General features: G+C 43.2%; 1 protein-coding gene across 14 annotated transcripts in view; it reads left to right on the top strand.

Annotated features, from left to right (window-relative positions):
* Positions 1 to 16,151, top strand: part of TENM4 (teneurin transmembrane protein 4) — a 2,292,082-nt gene that overhangs the window by 2,117,604 nt on the left and 158,327 nt on the right. For all 14 annotated transcript variants that reach the window (XM_075126359.1, XM_075126347.1, XM_048840453.2 and 11 more), the window contains one exon: positions 2,327 to 2,527. In XM_075126359.1, the coding sequence (XP_074982460.1) occupies positions 2,327 to 2,527 (201 nt within the window). The remainder of the gene's footprint in view (positions 1 to 2,326; positions 2,528 to 16,151) is intronic.

Raw genomic sequence — 16,151 nt, 5'->3', positions numbered from 1 at the left:
ATGATTAATTGCTTGGAGGTAGCCTCTTGTCAGTTAGCCTGTGATCTTTGTTCTCTGTGTTCAAACCATCTGCTGAGAACCTAGGATTCTGTTAGTCTGTTTCCTAGTCTCTTTTGTACTTATTACTGCTGAGCAAGAACAGGGCCAGGGCTCCAAGGGTCTCCAGCTAAAATTGGAACCCTAGCTCCCAGCTCACTAATAGTGGAAGAGATTTATAGGCTCATCCTTTCCAGCATCTTGTGATTCTGAAAGGTTGTTTCAGCTATAAGCAGAGGGCCAGGAACCTATGAAACAGAAAATACCCTCGCATGCCTCAGGATAGTAATTGCTGAGCCATTGCTCGTCAGAGTCAGAAGGCTTTGTGAATCCAGGGAATTTGATCAGAGTAGCTTAATGGGCTGGTGTGTTTCCTTTCAAGGTGTCTGGATCTTAAGCAGGTGGTTGGAATTCTCATTAACCCTAAAGGAAAGAAAACAACCTCAAACTGTCAGTATCTGCTGTGACCACGTTGTGTTCTGCTGTATTAGAGCCACTAGTTGGGCAACTCTGCCCTTGCAACGTAGCCTGACACTTTTTCATTGATCCGCAGGGCACTGCCACCGACACTTTCAAGAGATGGGAATATTTTGAAGGGACATTTCTTCCTCTCACTTGCCCTATGTGCTTTTATATAAATAAATGATCAGTTCCTCCATTCCTTGTGGTTTTGCATGTTTTAGTTGGTGGATGAAATTCACCCAGGAGCAGTCAGTCAATAGAAGGCCTCTTTGCACCACTTCAATTAAGAGGCACTTTAGTGGCATAGAAGTCTTGTGCAATAGGATCTTCTTAAGTAGGACGCCCAAATGGATTGTCTGTCAACTCTATTAAGAGACTGACCTTATTAAAACTAACATTCAAAAAGACTAAATTAAATATTTGATTAAATAAAAGTACAGAAATAAAAAGATGGTCAATAACACTTCATCTTTCTTCTTTTATATCCTTGTTCAGCAAAGTAAGTAAGCATGTGCTTAACTTGAAGCATGAGCTTAAATCCCACTGAAGTTCACAGGACTTAAGCTCAGGCTTCAAGTTAAGCAAACGCTTATGTGTTTTATTAAATCAGGGTCTTAATCTTTATTTCGAAATTTCTCTTAGAAGCCCAAAGCTGAGAATTCCACAACAATGTAATGTCTGATTGAGTAACATCAACTTAATGGCACAATTCAAATGCATTCCCATTAAACAGAAATTATGTTAATACTGTCTCAACTAAGATGCTGTTCGTGCCATTCACTGTCACTGCCATTGGGCTACATTGATATCTTGAGAGAAATCCCAGTTAAATTGGAAATCCCTTTCAGTGGAATGGATTTTAATATAGTTTCTGAAAATTACCCTATACCAGAAAACAACATTTAAAAAGTCCTTTTAGTGTTAATGTGGCATTATACTGATGCTAACAGAACAGTATGAATGTTCTATCTTATTACTAGTGGCTCCTAAACACAAAGGTTAACCTTTCTGTCTACTAGCCCATGCTGATCACTGCCGCTTCTGAGCATCTAGCCATTCATGACTTGCATTAGAAATGGCGGGGAGGGGCATTGTCCATTTTATAGAAATAGATAAATATTTGGAATAAATATTGTAACTACTGTGTCAGACAAGAGTGTTGTAACCACATATTATAGTACATAAGTGAAACAGAAATGATTTCCATCTTGGGGTTGAGCGGATAGCCCACTTGATCTCACCTTTCGTGGAGGTGAGTGGAGGGAGTATCTGTTGTGTAGACAGGGAGGGTGGACATGTGGATTCATATTCCAAGCTCTGTAATGGTCTGAACAAGTTACTTATTCTCAGTCTCCCCATTGTAAAATGGGGATAGTGCCTAATTCACAAGGGTGTTGTAAGGCTTAATTAATGTCCATAAAGTGCTTTGAGATCCTTGAATGTATTCATAATAATTATTATTATTCCTATGATTATAATACAATAAAGTAAGATGCTATATAGTTGCAAAGTCTTTATTATTTTATTATTATAAACGTAATTGATTGCCTCCAGTTGGTACTAGACATGCTTTATTAGTATGAGCATAAGAATGGATTTCACCATGTAACATTCCTTTGTTTTCATTTTCGTTTTGTCCTTTCCAGAATCCCATCCTCTTTCTCGTGCAGAAATTTCTGAAGTGCAAAGTAGTTGAGTGCTTCCTGGGCCAGGAGCTGTCCTTGTCTCATTTGACTGCACAGCCTCAAGATGCTACTGCATTGTAAACTATAAATATCAAAATGGGTCATTCTGGAACTTTCTATCTCTGCTTTCCCCCTCAATGTAGTGGACTGCATGGATCCCACTTGTTCTGGGCGAGGAGTGTGCGTACGGGGAGAATGTCACTGTTCCGTTGGCTGGGGAGGAACGAATTGCGAGACACCAAGAGCTACCTGTTTGGACCAGTGCTCCGGACATGGGACCTTTCTGCCTGATACCGGGCTCTGCAGCTGCGATCCTAACTGGACCGGACACGATTGCTCAATCGGTAACTGCAGCAGTGACTTTTTTTTAAAAAAAAATTATAAAATATTAGCAGTTGGGTCTACAAACATGCACTGCGAATTTCTGGGTTAAACACATGTAGGGCATGACTGGAAGCATAACTGCTATCACTCGGCCACACAAATAATTCTGCTTTTATTGGTGAATTTATAGTAATAGCCCCATTAAAGCTCCGTAGGCATGCTATTGTTCATTATATTGCTATGAATTTAGTTTACAGGTTGCATATAGCTGCCTGTTGTGGTGTTAATTCTTGATAAAACTTTGTAGCCTCCAAACTTTGTAGTGTTTGGGGTTTGACTAAAGAATACTTAGTAATCTCACAATCATATAACAGTGAAAAGACAACAGAACCATTAGAGATAGCAGTTCTACTTTGTGTCTGTTCTCCCTCTAGTGTTTGCATGAAGCCTATGTCTACACTATGTGGTAAATTGACCCACACTACACAACTCGAGCTATGTGAATAACTCCTAACGTACCTTAGGTCGAGTTACCGCGGGGTCTGCACCACAGAGGGTTGATGGGAGAAACTCTCCCGTCGACTTACCTTATTCTTCTCATCGGGGGTAGAGTACAGGGGTCAACTGGAGAGCGATCTGCTGTCAATTTGGCAGGTCTTCACTAGATCCGCAAAATCGACCACCAGTGGGTCGATCTCAAAGCATTGATCCCGGCTGTAGTGTAGATACAGCCAAAGTATGTCATAGGCTGTGAACTAGAGAATAAGCCTTAATATGAAGAACTGTAGGCACTTGTAAAAGATCATGCAAGAAGGGACATAAATGACTGCAAGTATTTGAAAGGTGCAAACACCTACCAGAGAAAGCATTTTTTATGTGACATCTCCAGGTTTATTAACAAATTGGAGCTTAGACTTCTTCTCATTCCTCAGCTAAACAGGAAACTTCTTGGAAACGAGCAGTAGGTATCTGAAATAGAGACTCAAGAAAAAGATACACAGGCTTTTTCTCCCTTCTTTTAAGAATAACCCAGTCACTAAATGGCACCCTGGAAATACCATATGCACGTTAGTCTGGAACTCTGGAGCAACAGTCTGCTTGGCCTTTGTTCTGTATTCTGTGTTCACAAATAAGAAGTATAAAGAAGACAGCTGCAGACCACATCTGTAGTGGTTTCTTTACCCTATGCAGCTGTTGAGGAACTGAACCACAAATACAGAGTATAGTTCTGAGCAGTATTGTCAAGAAACTTAAATGAATTTGTAGCAGAGCAACAAAAAAAAAATCTTAAGAGAACTGAAAGGATTGATGTGGGAGTAAATATGACAAGTTGAATAAATAAGAATAGTTTAGCTAAGGGATTACTGAAGTGTGTGGAGAGTACGACCACGTTGACTGTCTACAAGTATTTCAAGAGTGTAAACTCCAAGGCTGGGGAGGAACTATTTAAGGTGGTTAATGAGGGTATAACCAGGAGTCATGGGACATAATTTAAAAAACTGACATCTAGACTGAATAGCAAGAAAATCCACTTACAAGTGAAATCGACTCGGTTGAAGAATATTCTCCCAAAGAAAGATGTGGAAGTCCGTTCACCTGTGACAATTAAAACTAGATTAGCCAAAGCTCCTGCATATGTAGTGTAGGGAACAATCTTGCACTGGCATGAGGACAGACTGGGTGATTTACTCTTTTTTTTTCCCCCAGCATTGACATCTTTGATTTCTTATACTGAAACATATGTAAGGGGGAGGGGAGAGGAAAGCTTTCAGCAGTTCTGCAACATGATTCACAACTGAATTCTTCCTCTGAGATTACATAGCGGTTTTAAGATTTTAAGGATGAGTATGGAAAATTTTTGCTTCTACATGCAAACATGCACACACCCCTCCTTTGGTTACATATGACCACCCATAAGATCATATATAAACCTTTGCTTATGCCACATTCATAAATCCTTGTAGGGTAAATTTTCTCTGGCAGAGGTTATACAGGAGAAACTTCAGCAACATCACTCCAAGGCTTCATTCTTCATGGAACCACATGTAACATTAAAGGTATTGTGCATTGCCTCACAGCTAAAGTCATTTATAAACACCCATTTATAACCTGGACCTCTCTAGTGGATTGATGCCTGAATTCTGAAGGACAGATTTACTCACCGAATGAGTGTGAGATTAAAATGTAGTGTGAAGGAGTATTAGTATATGTAACAGCACATGGCCATAACCAGGAACATGGCTCAAATTCTTCTTTGTTTCTTTGGTTAAATATTTTTTATAGTTCTATAATATAGAAACAAAAAAACCAGAAAAAATATACAGACTAGGGGCTGTATTCTGTGGTCAGTCACACTAGTATAAAACCCCAACGCAGCAAAACACTGAAACGTGTTAAATCAAATCCCTATTCAGCAAGGCAGTTAAGCATGTGGTTAGGACCCAATGAGATCCAAAGGACTTTGGCTGCAGAGACTGCTAATTCCTAAGGATAGCGTTTTTTCTGAGGCACCACACTGAGGAACATGGGGTGAAAACAGAGAGGGTGATTAACCAGTGGAACAAACTACCAAAGGAAATGGTGGATTCTCCATCTCTTGAAGTCTTCAGATTAAGACCAGATTTCTTTCTGGAAGAGACACTTTAGTCAAACACCGGTTACTGCACTCAACACAGGAGTAACTGGGTGCACTTCTATGGCCTGTATTATGCAGAAGGTCAGACTAGATTTATTGGTCCCTTCTGGCCTTAAAATCAATGACTCTCTAGGATTAAATAGGTAGACTCAATCTGACTTCTGTGGAAGTCTTGGGCCACAAGGAAAGCATGAGATGCTTAGTTCTACACGAGTCAGCAATATTGTCAAATGATTTGTGTTGCTCTGTTATATATTTAATGGTAGTTTGGAGTTTGTTTTTGCTGGCGTATATAAATAGTGCAGTACAGTTTGCAAATTCTGCCCTGTCCTATATGTTATGGGAAGAACAAGGACCTTAATGGCTTGTTCAGTGCCATATCTTCTGAAGTCTGTGCCAGCTGCAGGAGCACTCTTTGGAAAGGCAACTGCCACACTCAGGCCATTAACCTTTTAGAGGGGGAAAATTGCAAAACACATCTTAAACCAGTCCTTTTCTCTTTTTGTACTGGGGACAGTCATTCTGGGATCTCTTTCTTCCCAGGCAAGCAGGCAGTTCATTTCCCTCCGCAGGAGGATCGCAAATCAGTAGTTCTGTTTCTCCTAGGAAGGGAGGTAAACACAGGGATTCCCTTTTGATAGGGTCAAAAGGAGAAGGAAAACAAACCCAGACAACCCCTTCCTTCTCAGCAGGATAGCATAAACAAACATAAAGGGGTCCCTTTGCAGCAGGGTTCAGCTAAACAGCTCGCTGCAGAAGGGAAAATTTAGAAACCACGTATCAGGGCCTCACCAACTCTCTACACTTCTTAATGAGCCCCAGCCAAGGGCCCTTCTCCAAGCCTGGCAGCTAATGCAGTTTCATAGAGCAAGGTCTCTTAACCTCTTTGTTGTCTAGCCGGGGAAGGGAGAGATGGGGGAGGCACCTATAAGCTGATGTTTTATCACAAAATTGAATTTGACATGCAATGGACTCCCAGTTTTCTAAGCTATTTAGACATCATCAAATATGTTTGGATAATCAGGATTCAGCAGAACAGGGAAACATGGTGGCAGTTGCTTGAAAGTCAGATCCAAGTTATGGAAGGTCTACATAATATGGCTTCCACTCTTCTTGTAAATCTTTTCATATTTATTCAGATCCAGTTTTCCCTGAGAAATCTGTTCTGCTTCTTGATGGAATTCATTACATGTTATAAAATGAAAAGGGTGAGAGATACGATACTATCTTATGTATCGTGTATTTTGTGGGTAGCACCTTCCCAGAATCTTAATATTTAGACTTCTAGCATTTGTATACAAGCACTTATAAAATACTGTTTAGCTGTCTTCATGCAATGTAGTTGAATGGGACTCGTTTGTTTGTTTGTTTGTTTCTCTTCAGTTCCTACCTGTGTTTTATCAACTTCTGTCTTCATCTCTTTACTGGGATATAGAGTTTTCCCTTTAATAAATCGTCCCATAAGGGAGGTCTCTGTCTGAACCATGTGCTCCTCTGCCACCCATTGGCTTTCCCCGAGCCCTTAGTTTAAAAGCTCCCCTATAACCTTTTTAATTTTACATGCCAACAATCTGGTTCCCTTTTGGTTCAGTTGGAGCCTATCCTTTCTGTACAGGCTCTTCCTCCCCCAAAGGTTCCTCAGTTCATTATAAATCTAAATCCCACTGCTGAACAACATCATCTCATCCATGTACTGAGCCCCTGTATGTCTGCCTCTCTAAGTGGCCCTGTGTACGGAGCTTGGAAGCATTTCAAAAATGTTAACAAGAAGGTCCTGGACTTTAATCTCTTACCTAGCACCATAAATTTGGCCTCCAGGACCTCACCTACCTTTCCCTATGTCATTCATACCTACATGTACCATGATCACAGTCTCCACCCCAGTACATAAGTCTATCTAGATGTCCTGAGAGGTCACCCAGCAGGCAATTCCCCAGGAGGTTCTCCAGGTTATCACAAACCCAACTATCTATATTTCTAAAAATTGAATTCCCCATTACTTTTACCTGCCTTTTCCTAATAATAGGGGTCCCCTCTTCTGGAGGGGTAACCGTAGTGTGAAAGGATACCATGACATCATCTAGAAGGAGGGACCTAACTATGGCAATCATTTCTCTCTGCTCCAGCTTGATATTCTCCTTCCCTGAGACTTTCATCCTCCTCAATGGCACAAAGGCTGTCAGACTGGTGGTGGGACCACTATGCTGTGTCCCTGAAAGTCTTATCTATGTACCTCTCTGTCTTTCTTAGCTCCTCCAGTTCGTTCAATCTTTCTCTGTAAAATGTGTAACGCAGTGATTTGCACATTGTTTCCTGTTCTCTAGCTAACATCTGTGGGCTTCACTTGAGACATCTAAAACTAGACTGTAAAAAGCACCAATAAAAATGATGCTCTCTGGTCCATTTATTTACTCATGTAGAGTTGACGTAGCTGACAATGACTGCTACACATCGACTCGCATACAGTCAATGGACTCAATTTCAGTAACTAGAACATAATTGACCCATTGACTTGAATACGGAGTTGGCGTCTGTCACAATTACTTGAGACTGTTACATCTGGACTGGGCAAAGCAGTAAGAAAAATTATGCTGTGTCTATGGCAATCCAGAATTGATAGGGGGGGACATAAAATCAATGGTCATGAAGTTGTGTGGTCAGAGCAAGGAAATGGGAGCTGGGGCTCTTCCATTCCATTCCTACCTCTGCCACTGCCTAACAATGTTATTTGGGAGATACAGCTTGACCTCACTGTACTTCAGTTTCATCTTCTGAAAAATTGAGGTAAAAATGTTGCAAGGCTTAGTTACTAAAAGTTTGTAACAGGTGGCAGAGCTTTTTACTGACCCAGCCTACTAGAAACCTGCAGTCCTGGGACAAAAGGGAAGGGTGGTCGGGGAAGAGAGGAGACAGACAGAGACACGACCGACCTGAGGAGTTAGGTCATAAGACGTCCTGGAGGGAAACAATAGACAAGTGTAGGAGATAAAGGGGTAAGTTCAGATGCTAATTCAGAGCCTGTATTCTCTGGTGAAGAAGAGATGGATTGATAACATAAAAGTGTGGACAGGAATGGACTTCGTAGAGACTCAGGCACTGACACACAATCATCAGGGGTGGAGATAATTGGCTGATTGCTTATCAACAACAAATGCGGTTATGGGAGTGATGATGATGATTCTCTGTTGAGGGCAGGCTAGGGACTTAAAAGCTGATGCAGAGCCCATTGAAGGCAATGGAAAGACACCCGTTGCTTTCATTGTTCTTTCTTTATCCTTTTACAAGCACCCTGAGATTATTGGATTTAAGAGTCTATGTAAGGTGAAGGTATTATTAAAATATTGATTGGTTTCATTTATTATAGTTGAATCATACAAGTTAGCGATTCAACGACCTTTTGGGCAGTGGGCTAATTGTTTTTCTCCCACCTCTGACTTGTTTGGTTCATTGAAATACACCTCTACCCCGATATAACGTGGTCCTCGGGAGCCAAAAAATCTTACCGCGTTATAGGTGAAACCGCTTTATATCGAACTTGCTTTGGCCTTGAGCATTTCCGTTATTAATAGTCACTTCCCGCCCCTCCTGTCCCCTGACTGCCCTGACCCCTATCCACACCCCTGCCCCCTGACAGGCCCCCCGGGACTTCCACGCCCTATCCAACGCCCCCGTCCCCTGACCGCCCCGCTCCCAGAACCTCCAAACCATCCAAACCCCTCCCCCCCCGTCCCCTGACCGCCCACCGAGACCCTCTGCCCCTTATCCAACCCCTCGGCCCCGGCCCGGCACCCTTATCATGCCGCTCAGGGCAGCGTGTCGGAGCCAGACACGCTGACGTGCTGATCCGCAGGGTCACGCAGCCCCACCCTCCAGAACACTGCTTTACTGCGTTATATCCAAATTCATGTTATATCAGGGTAGAGGTGTACATGTATTTTATGTAGTCCAATTAGGAGAAATGGAGAATAGGAAAGAGTAAGTTTAAAAGAAGAAAAGCAAATAAAATGTCTCTTTGTTTTTCCTAATGGCTTTTTCCATCAGAGACTGCCGGGGATTATTACAGACAGATATTTTATGTATACACACACATACACACATGCATGCTTTTCTTGGAATATCAGCAGCTCTAATTATTTTATCAGACAGTGTCATATCTCATTGGTCAAACAGCACCAGGATTAACACAACATGTGAGAAAAAAATTAATTCCCCCAGGCTCAGTGGTGTCAACCTTACAAAACAAAACCTCATGTTAAACTCACATTATGCCCAAAGCCACCAAAATAAAAATCCGTCTCTACAAAATGCTTGCGTAATTCCACCTTTAAACCATCATTCCCTTCATTAAGGAGCGAGAATGTATCTGTATGAGACGGATGTTACATCAGCTGTCACATAAAATAGGCCTACACATCACTGCAGTGCAGAGCTATTCATGCAGTGCCCAGGAAGGCTCTGGTTTGCCTTTTTGCCTCTTTTTGGCTCCAAGATACATTGGCTAAAGCAAAAGAAAAAAATCCTGAATGATAGCCTCTGAAATTGATAAACTTCCATTCGTTTCAGATCTGAATGACTTAAAAAGAAGATTTCAGGCACTGCTGCATTTTCAGAAACTGCTTTAAATGATCCCCCTTCAACTTGTAACTTGTTCATCTCACTACTCTTGCAGCCCTCCTGTCTGTAAAACTCTCATAGAAGGCAATAGGACTTTGCTTGGCAAAAGGGCTTCAGAGATGGGCCCTGAAAGATACTGGCAGAGTCTGTTCTGATGCAGAACCAGTACTATAAGCCTACCCCGAAGATCTTCCTCCCATTGCTTTCAGTGGGTGTTTTGCAGCAGTCAGGATTTCAGAATTAGGCCCTACATAATCAAGACATGCTGATTCATGTAGCTCTGAACCTCCCTGTTTAACTATCTGCATAGAAGCAAAATCTCCATCTGAGAGAACAAAGCAGGTTCAGCGCAGCCAAGTTATATTTGGCTCTGACTGGCACTTCCTCCCCCAAGCTGAGGCTAACTTAAGCCACTGATGAGCCAAAGCTGCTCTGGGGAATGGTGAATATTGTGCATCATATGGACCAGCGGCCCTGGCTATAGCTATGAAAAGGTCAATCAGCACAGTCAACCAAATTGTGGTAGTGTCCTTTGTGAGTGCTCTTCAGAGGAGAAGAAACACAGGGCTTCCTGCACCCTCTGTCCGCAATATTGAATGGTCATAATTGGCCCTTAACCTGCAGTCTGAGAGGTTCTCAAAAAGGCAGGAGATTTTCCTGTCTTTTAAAACTCAAATAGGTCACTTGCTTACAACTGAAAGCCCACCCTGAGCAGCATGAACGGCAAACCAGTGACTTGGTGTCAGGAGTCGGATTTGACCACTATTGCTTGATACTCTCTCTTGTCTAGGGCGCTGCTGAGACATCTGGCAGACTGAGTATGTGGATGCAGCCAGCACTATCTCTGTGATCTACCCTGTTCTCAAATCCAATTGGGATGTGTTCAAGAGCAGTTTGAGACAGTTCTTCTCCAGTGGGGGTGATCAGATAGCAAGTGTGACAAAACCAGGACTGGGAGAGGGGAAATTGTTGCCTGTATAAGACAAAGCCCCAAATATCAGGATGGTCCCGATAATATCGGGATGACTGGTCGCCCTGCCTCCAGCACCTCACTCACTTTACTCAGCAAAGGCAAATTAGACATCAAGTGGTAGATGGTCTAGATCAGTGGTTTTCAAACTTTTTTTTGCATGGCCCACTTGAAAATTGCTGAGAGTCTCGGCGGACCACTTAATGATCTTTCCAAACGTTGTTTGTACCATTAGCTAACTATTGTAAAGCGCTTTGGATAAAAGCACTATATTAAAAAAAAAAGTTAATAATAATTAACATTTTTTTTCTACACATAAAAGCACACAACTCATATTTTAGTATCAGTAGACTTACCTTTCTAATGCGATGGATATGCCCTCTCTCCCACGCCACAGCAGCCACAGAGCTGAGGCTGAGAAGGAGGGCCGTCTCTCCCCAGCAGACGCAGCCCCGGAGCTGGGGAAAGTCTCCTTTTTCTCTGGCCACTGCAGCCCTGCACATCCTAAATTCCTCCCACCCCCTCTTCTCACCCTACTGCCCCCTCCCATCTACCCCCTAATCCCCCAAGGCCCACCTCACCTTGCATGTGTGTCTTTTCCAGGGTTCAGGCACCTAATTAGGTGGGTGGCCCTTCATTCTCTTGTGTGCTGCCGCCCAGGCGCACATCTTAGAGGAAACTATCCACGGACCACCTGAATGGAGCTCCCGGACCACTGGTGGTCCATGGACCACAGTTTGAGAACCTCTGGTCTAGATAATATAGTCCTGCCGTGAGTGCAGGGGACTAGACTAGATGACATCTCAAGGTCCCTTCCAGTCCTATGATTCTACGGTCAGGTCAGTTACATCAAGCAGAAGTTTCTTGAGCTCTTTTTGGACAATTGCTGGCTTCTGTCAGAGGACAGCTCCTCTAATTCTCTCCCTCAGTGGTCACTAGAGCATGAGGCTGCTGACTAGAGCAGGGTGGAGAAAGGTAATTCTGCATCTCAGAGGATTTGGACATTTGGACATTTGACATTTGGATTTGTTCTGATTTGGAGCCCAAACCAAACACTTTAAAATTCTCAGTGAAAGGGAGTGAAGCTTCTGGGCAGTCTGCCTGGTGGCTACCCCAGAGCCACAGACCCTGGAAGCCTTGGGGAACGCCACCTGGTGGGCTGCCATTGACTCTGGAAGTCCGAGTTGCCAAGGAGCCATGAGCCTGGCATCTTGGGAGCTTGCTCTCCCAGGTTCCCCCTCAGACCTCTTGACAAGCTGTGGAGGAGCTGAAAGCCACAGCTCCCAGGGCTTCCAGGCTTCTGGCTCTCCTTCAGACTACCTGGCAGACTGAAGATAAGCCAGGGGCCTGGAACCACTGGCACTTTGCTCTTCTCTGCTGCCAGACAAGCTGCAGAGGAGCCTGGTAGCTTGAGAGCCAGGGCTTCTAGGCTCTCGGCTTCCCATCAGTCCGGTTTCCCACCAGCTTACCTTCCTGCCTCCTTGGCAGCCTACCCAGTGTACCACTGTAACTTCATCAAAATCAAACTGTTTCACCAAAACATTTTAAGTTTCATGAATGGCACTTTGTGACAGACAAACCTTCCATTAGAGAATTCCCAACCAGTCCTTCTGTTGAGACTTCAGGCCCCCAGGGCAGGTGGAGCTGGGTTCCAAATGGTTGGCCTGAATGCACGAATCACTAGGCGGGATTCTCTAGGCCTGTGTTATGCAGGAGGTCAGACTAGATGACCAGAACAGTCCCTTCTGGCCTTTAAAATCTCTGGATGAAATTCCTTGGTTAAAACTCCATGTAGATTAATACTATATAGATACACTATTATTTCATTTTGTATGTGCACTTAGAGCTTGTGGAATAAGCACATTTTTATTAATCAGAAAACAAGTGACTGTATAAAAATATACTTTAAATCTGATTAGTTTTTCAGGAGGGAGAATACTTTTCTTCCTGTACTGGGGGAACTCCCATGGATGCCTATGGACATTGCATAGAAATTTGGTGTCTGATCCTTCATCACAGATGACAGGGAACTTTATTGTTCATGTCAGGCACAGGTGCAGGATCAGACAGTCAGCAAGGAGAATACAGCACACTGCCGGTAAAGCCAGGGAAGCAAGCGTTCTGCTTAAGAGACAATATGTTACTATGGAGATTGCAGAAGGGCTTGATAAGATGTCATGCAGCTTTAAAGGAAGCAAAAAGGAAGAACTGGAAGACTCAGGATTGATAATGGGGTATGGTTCAATGGACACCAGGGTATCAGTGACTGAAAATCATTACTATCTAACTACTGTTTCGTGATCTGTTTAAAGCGATTATAGTGTGCACTGACCGGTTATCAGTAGATTGATGTCCACACTGTAAAAACCACCATCAAAGTTGGCACTAATTGGTATCCTTTTAGCAGCATTAGCAGAGAGGTCAACATTTGAATGGGCCTTGGAGAATGTAGTACTCCCTTTTCCCATAAAGGTGATTTTTCTAGGTCAGGGTTGAGGAATATTAGCAGCATGGGGAAAGGAGGAGGGGAAGCTTTCAGTGCTGCTGTTGGTGTATACCAGCTGTGTGGGTAAATAAAGGACTCAGGGAGCTAGTCTGTGTATAGGTGTAGGTGTATTGATCTGGCACCTTTCACCAAAGCTAAATTTGCAGTATGTATTTATTTAACAAAGCAAAAAGAATGATAAAACTAATATTAAAAGTTCCAAATTGCAGAGAAGAAGCTTACCTGCAAAAAATACGCTCGCAAACTAAGTTGTGCCTGATCACACAACAATACTGAGATCTGAGCAATGAAATTACAGTTGATTCTAGCAGTTGCATCGGAGCATAGTTTGTTCAATTTTATTTATGAAACAAAAACGAATTGAACTGAAATTTGGAAGGGAGCAAAATGTAATTCTTACTAATGACAGAAAGGGTGAGCAAAATGCTTTACTGCTATCAAAGTCGTCTTATGCTTGTGGACAGGGAGAGGAAATTAAATTTAGCCCAGAAAAGAATCCCTGTTAGGAGCCTCATTTATGCAGTAGGAATTGTTCCTGCTCTGGGAAGCTTTAACCCACATCCCAGAAAAGGCTACAATCCAATTAAACATCAAAGGCTCAAACAAAATCCTGCGGGTTGGGATATTTAGTTTTATTTAACGAAAGTTAACCCCAGGAATAAAATCCTCGGAGACATGGCATTTCATGCCCAGCTATCCGACAGTAAGTGACCATTTAAAATAATGTTCAGAATAATAAATTTAGAAAAGATTGACAATGGGGAAGAAGTAAATCACAGCCATTTGGGAGAATCTGTAGACCATGTGGTGGTCAGCCCCTCAGGATGAAATTAGGGTATACAGAATCTTATAAATGTTACAAATGTTTAGGAGCATATATACAGCATGTTGAAATTGCTCTTGGAAATGTGATTTGTTTTTATGACCCTTCTAATGTCTCAGTTGGTAGTACTGCACGTTATATAGTTACCTAGAATTTACTAGACTGGCTTACAGCATTCATCCATTAAGTCTACTGTCTTTTCTCTTCATGGGAATCATGATTATTGTTTGTATTACTGTAGCACCTAGAGGCCCAAGCAGGGTTCCATTGTGCTGTTTGCTGCCTGTCCACCCAGTAAGAGACCGTCCCTGCACCAAAGAGTTTCTAATCTCAGTAAACAGTTGAAGGAATTACTATCCTCACCCCACCCCCAACCGATTAGGCAGGTGGAGAAATGAGGCACAGAGAGATGAAGTGACTTGTTCAAGATCACATAGAAAATCTATGGAAGAACCTAGAGTTGAACCCAGATCTCCTGAGTCACATTCCAGCATCTTAATCACAAGGCCAGCCTTCCTCCTGTGAAGGACAGTAAGATGGTCTTGGTGTTAAAGTCAGGAGTGGGAGCCAGGAGCTGTGGGTCCTATTAATGGCTCTACCCTATAGGCGCCAACTCAGTGGGTGCTCTGGGGCTGGAGCACCCATGGGGAAAAATTAGTGGGTGCTCTGCACCCACCAGCAGCCAAGCTTCCCTCTCAGCCCCCACCCCCCACCTCACCTCCTCCTCCGCCTCCTCCCCTGAGCGCACCGCGTCCCTGCTCCTCCACCTACCTTCCAGCGCTTGCCGCCTCCAAAGAGCTGTTTGGCTGTGTAGCAAGCTCTGGGAGGGAGGGGGGAGGAGCAGGAACGTGGTAGGCTCAAGGGAGGAGGCAGGGCCAGGGCGTGGATTTGGGGAAGGAGTCGGAATAGGGGCAGGGAGGGGGCAGGGACTATGGGGAAGGGGTTGGAATGGGGGCAGGGCAGGGGCAAAACGGGGCAGGGCTGGGGTGGAGTCGGGGCGGGGCCGGGGGCAGAGGGGGGTCAAGCACCCACTGGCGCTAACAGAAGTCAGCGCCTATGGACCATAGTTTTCTTGTGTGACTCTGAGCAAGTCACTTAACCTTAATGTGTCTCAGTTTCCCCATCTGTAAAATGGACGGAAATAAGTCTATCTCACAGGTGTGCTGTGAGGTTTAGTTCATTGAAATGCAAAAAGGGCTCAGGGATCCTCAGATGGAAAGTGCTATGGAAGTGCAAGAAGTGTGTCAGTGTATTGTTGTAAGAGACAATGCTTCAGACGACCTGGAATAGTGCAGATTGTGCTTACCAATGGGCCTTGCTTTATATCACACTGCACATTCTCTCCTGTCAGTTCAAGCTGAGTGCAGGCTGATTAAGACTAATGCTGTGGTAAGCAAAAGAATGCAGGGCGGGCCTCTTTTAGGACCATAGCCAGTAACGCTGAGTGTGTTGTAGTACATCAGCGCTAATCAAAAAGTCATGTGACCTTCAATTAATGATATTAACATAAATCACGTAACCATTATCTAGTCATTAGTGGGGTGGAGGGCTTTTTAAAGGCTTTACATTACAAATTTGGTAATTCAATGGCAAGGAAAGGGCTTCTAAAGTTCTTCTATTGGATTCTGCTTCGCAAAATGGTTCGAAAGGTTTTTAAAGTCTTTTTTAAATGAGTTAAAAGGTAGCACCTTTCAAAAGGCTAATTAGCTTTATGCCTTCCAAAATCCTGCTTTCACTATAGGTCACAATCAAATCATGGGAGTTTCTTGACGCAAAGGAACACCTTGGATAATGCATTGATGTCCAAATACTGTTAATTATGAAGCCTGATTCCCTCTGTTCCCCTACCCCCACCCTGGTACATCCCACTCCTACCTTTTTCCATTCCTGGCTCTGTAAAATGATCACGGGCTGTTTATACAGCGCTGCTCCCTTCACCAAGTGTAGCATTTAGTACTGTGCACTATCTCCACTCCATGCTTCATTTCTGAAAAAAATCTATACAGCACTGGAAATTGCCTGAGACAAGCCAACTTGAAACCAAAAAATCCCAGTTAAGACAGGTTTTAATTATTAAATTTTCTATTAATATGTTG

Source organism: Caretta caretta, chromosome 1, assembly GCF_965140235.1.
Source record: "Caretta caretta isolate rCarCar2 chromosome 1, rCarCar1.hap1, whole genome shotgun sequence".
Classification (NCBI taxonomy): Eukaryota; Metazoa; Chordata; order Testudines; family Cheloniidae; genus Caretta; species Caretta caretta.
The sequence above is the reverse complement of the archived record's forward strand: the minus strand, read 5'-3'. Positions and strand labels throughout refer to the sequence as shown.